Here is a 3,898-nt window from a genome sequence, read left to right as displayed (position 1 = left end):
CTTCACCATTCTTCAGAACTTTCTACAGAAATCTTCTCCTCCCCATTCCACTCCCCGTCACAGCTATATATATTCCTTCTCTATCTCCTATGAAAACCAAAACCGAAGACAAAATCATTTGAATCTGTGCTCTAATAGTTTAGCAATGGCTTATTCGCTCGCTCTAAGAAGAGCTGTCGGCGGCGCCCCTCTCTTCAGCCGGTTCCTGTTCCCCGGCAGAGTCTGTTCGGTGGCTCCCTCTGTTAGGCGCTCCTACAATACTAACACTCAGATGACCACTTATGATGAGGATGATCGGAGAGTCGATGTTGACCGCCGTTCTGACAGTTCGGTCGCTCGGCGTCGTGACGATTTTCCAACTTTCTTCTCTGGTAAAAATTTTTTTCCGCTTTTTTATGTAATATAGTGGGAGATTTCCTGTTCTCATTTGCTGATAAACTCAATTTTTTTTATTCTTGCTCAGATGCCTTCGATCCCTTCTTTCCCGGTAGAAGTTTGAACCAAGTCCTGAATATGATGGACCAGTTTATGGACATCCCTTTCATGCCTGCTGGCCGTGGAATGGGAATTGGCGCCGGAGTAAGGAGGGGATGGGACGTGAAAGAGGACGACGATGCACTTTATCTCCGATTAGACATGCCCGGACTTGACAAGGACCAAGTTAAAGTCTTGGTCGAGCAGAATACCCTGGTGATCAAAGGGGAAGGTGAGAAAGAATCCGAGAATGATGAACGCGGAAGAAGATACTCGAGCAGGCTCGATTTGCCCCCAAATTTGTATAAACTTGATGGGATAAAGGCTGAGATGAAGAATGGCGTATTGAAAGTTATGGTGCCTAAAGTGAAGGAGGAAGAGAGGAAGGATGTGTTTCTGGTTGATATCAAGTGATGTTAGTTTAAATGTAAATCAAGAAGGGACTTTGAGCGTTATGAGTAGCATTAGGTGGTACATGACTCGTTTTTTGGTATTAATGTGTAACAAATAATGGAAAATATCATGGGTTTGTAGGTCTTATGTTTCGTGAGTCCCTTGAAGCCGCCCCTGTTTGGCAGTCATCATTAAGAAAAAAAATAATGTTATTTTTAGTAGTAAATTTGTGTGTTTTTTTTTTTTTTTTTTTTTTTTTTTTTTTTTTTTTTTTTGAAGAATTTGTGATTTAAAAGTATTGAAATATTTTGAATTTACGGGGTAAAATATTTTATCGTGTAAACGTGTGATTAAAAATGAGTTAAAGTTTAAGAGTTATACTTTAAAGATTGAGAAACATGCTTAATATTTCGGTATGTAGTTGCTCGGCAATGATTTTGTGTCTGTTGCTTCGTATCTGGGAAAGAGCTAGCTACTAAGATTAGTTTATATGTGTTTCGCGAAGGTTAGTCGCTAACAATTAAAAGGGATCAGACGATTGTGTAAGGGACAAACCTCTTGAGACAGTTTCAAAAATGGGTGTTCTTTTATTGACGATGACTTTACAATTGGAAATTAAAAACAAAGTACTTTCAAGGGGTGCAAGCACACGAGTTACTGAAAAAAGTGTTTAAATCTAAGCTAAGGAAATTAAAATTATATGTTTTCTATTCGAGAGTTTTTTGATTCGATCCTTTGCTCTATGTCTTTTCTCACTTTTATACTTCATGGATGATCTCTTTGTGATCAATCGGCTAAAAACTGTTTGATCGTTTTACAACTGCCCACTTTTCTTGTAATGGCCAAATTGTCATGAAACTGCCTTTTTTTAACTGCTGTCATTACTTTTCGTCGTTCAACCGTTTTTGATTGACTTCCTTGAATCGTGGAACGTGATAGGGCTGCTTTAATAACTGCTTTGATAACTGTAATTCTTGATAACCACAACACTTTATGTTTGCTAAAACCTTGGACGACTTGAAGGTCTAGGCGAGAATAGAGTAACACCTATGGGCGACAGCATGGCACTCCATTCGCTCAAATTCTGGGTGACTTGCAAACTTGGACGATGGCGTTACCTCGTTCTTAGGCCTTCATTTTGAATTGTTTGATTGGGTTTCGTTCTTTGGGCTATCTGATTTGGGGATCCTCCAATTGGGCTTCATTCTTTGGGCCGTTCGATTTGGGCTGAATTTTTATGTGTCAACAATTACCCCCCAATATAGCAGAATTAATAATAATTATTAAATTTTGCCATATTCACTTTGTATTTTCAGCAACATTCGAAATTCCCAAGAATTTCAATCATTGTTTTCTTCCATAACTTGAAAAGGTGCGTCGTTTTGCAAACTCTTATAACCCCCAAACACGCTATTTCACTGCACCATTAAATCACGCCTCAATTTTTCGTGTCTCTCCCACGATTTACTGTTCATCTTTTGCTTCCCTACTACGTAACTCTAAAAAAATTTCGTTCCATCTCAAATGGCTACTTCACAATCTCAAGCTGGTGACTCCTTTAGTTTTGATGACTTTCAGAAACTTCTGAGTCGTCCATACATAACTCCGAGTTTTCTCGCGCCCGTCGATGTCGAACGCAATGAGTTCTACTTAGGTCCTTTCTTCAACATTGCAGAGGCAGTCGAACAGGCGGTGGTGGGCCAGCTGTTTCCTTGTACTCAAGGCCTTCCATTTTTAAACTCTCTGCCGCTGGGGCCATTTCGCAAAAGAGGTATTCGCACTTGGCCTAAATCTGATGTAGCTTTCCGTAGGTGACATGCTCGTCTTGTGGGTCATGGTCCTATTAAGACACTTTTTGATAATGCTAGGATTCTGATTTGTTAGAAATCTCTATTCGCCCCCATACTTTTGATTCAGCATTTTTTTGGATTGCTTTGAGTTTTTGGTCTTCTGAGTATAATACCTTTATTTTCCCTCTTGGCCCCATGTCTATTACTTTAAGGGATGTTGGGGCACTAGTGAATCTACCACCTTTGGGTGATACCATTTTTCCTGGTATCTTGGTTTCTGGTGGCGCCCCAAAGTTTGGTAAAAACTACACCGAGTCTTATTCAAGCCTGCAAACCCTTCACAATCATTCAAGCGCTGAGCCTTCCCATACTGAGCGAGTGGCTTTTCTTCTAGTTTGACATTGTAAATATGTTTTGTGTGTGCCAAGCCTGAGTTATTTACCCATAGCGCAAGAATTGGCGCGTGGCAGGCCTTTGAATTTATGTTCTTTCTTTTTGGCTGCCCTTTATAGATGTATGACCTCTCTTCAAACTCAATTGAAGAATGGTGCATTTCCCACTAGTAGTGGACCTCTTTGGTTCACTCAACTGTGGTTGAGATCCTATTTTCCAATGCTTGGTGCTCCATCAATTTTCTCGCTCCTCTGCTAGCTGTTATGGGCTAGCTATGGAGCCCTTGGCTCCTATAAATATGTCCAGAAGGGACTTTTTTCATTCTTCTATTCTTTGGATTCAATCTCTTCCTTTTTTCCTTTTCCTCCTTTTTTCACTCTAAACTATGTACATCCCCGCTCCACTATAGACAGCGCGAGCACCTCCCTGTTCATTTGGATCCAATTTTTACCCGGGAGGGAGCTATTTCATGATATTTTAACTGGGACCAATGCCAAGGCAGGGGTAGAAAGTTATGCTCCCCAATTTTTTGCTCGCCAGCTTGGTTTCAGCCAAATTTGGCATGTTCCTCCTTGCTATTCAAGGAACTTAATTGACCGTTTTCATATTATTAATAAGGCGGAGGCAGAGGCTATAAATGCTCGCAATCTTCTTTTAACCAGCTATTTTTCATTAGCCCCTTCAATTCTAGCCACGTCATCCATCCTCTTTTTGAGCAGCTCTGGCCGTCAGTGAAGCGCAGATTATTTGCGACTGATGTCAATCGTGTCTTTTATTCACTAGACCAGCCGAGCATTTCTTCCCCTCCTCCTGTTTTAATCACTCCTTTGTCCATTCGGAGTCCTTCT

The 3,898-nt window shown here is 40.7% G+C and overlaps 1 protein-coding gene across 1 annotated transcript; it reads left to right on the top strand.

The window, feature by feature from the left end:
- LOC111385999 (small heat shock protein, chloroplastic-like) lies at window positions 1-1,088 on the top strand. The gene is made up of 2 exons (XM_023010428.1): window positions 1-371; window positions 464-1,088. Exons 1-2 carry the CDS (start codon window positions 146-148, stop codon window positions 886-888), a joined length of 651 nt encoding a protein of 216 aa, XP_022866196.1. The 5' UTR covers window positions 1-145; the 3' UTR covers window positions 889-1,088.
- The last annotated feature ends 2,810 nt before the right edge of the window (window positions 1,089-3,898 follow it).

The sequence above is a fragment of the Olea europaea genome, unplaced genomic scaffold (assembly GCF_002742605.1).
Source record: "Olea europaea var. sylvestris unplaced genomic scaffold, O_europaea_v1 scaffold3369, whole genome shotgun sequence".
Taxonomy (NCBI): Eukaryota; Viridiplantae; Streptophyta; class Magnoliopsida; order Lamiales; family Oleaceae; genus Olea; species Olea europaea.
This window is presented reverse-complemented; position numbering and strand designations above follow the sequence as displayed.

Coding starts and splice junctions, on each gene's coding strand:
- LOC111385999 (XM_023010428.1), top strand. CDS start 146: ATGGCTTATTCGCTCGCTCTAAGAAGAGCTGTCGGCGGCGCCCCTCTC. Junction 372..463: donor TTTTCCAACTTTCTTCTCTG/GTAAAAATTTTT, acceptor ATTCTTGCTCAG/ATGCCTTCGATCCCTTCTTT.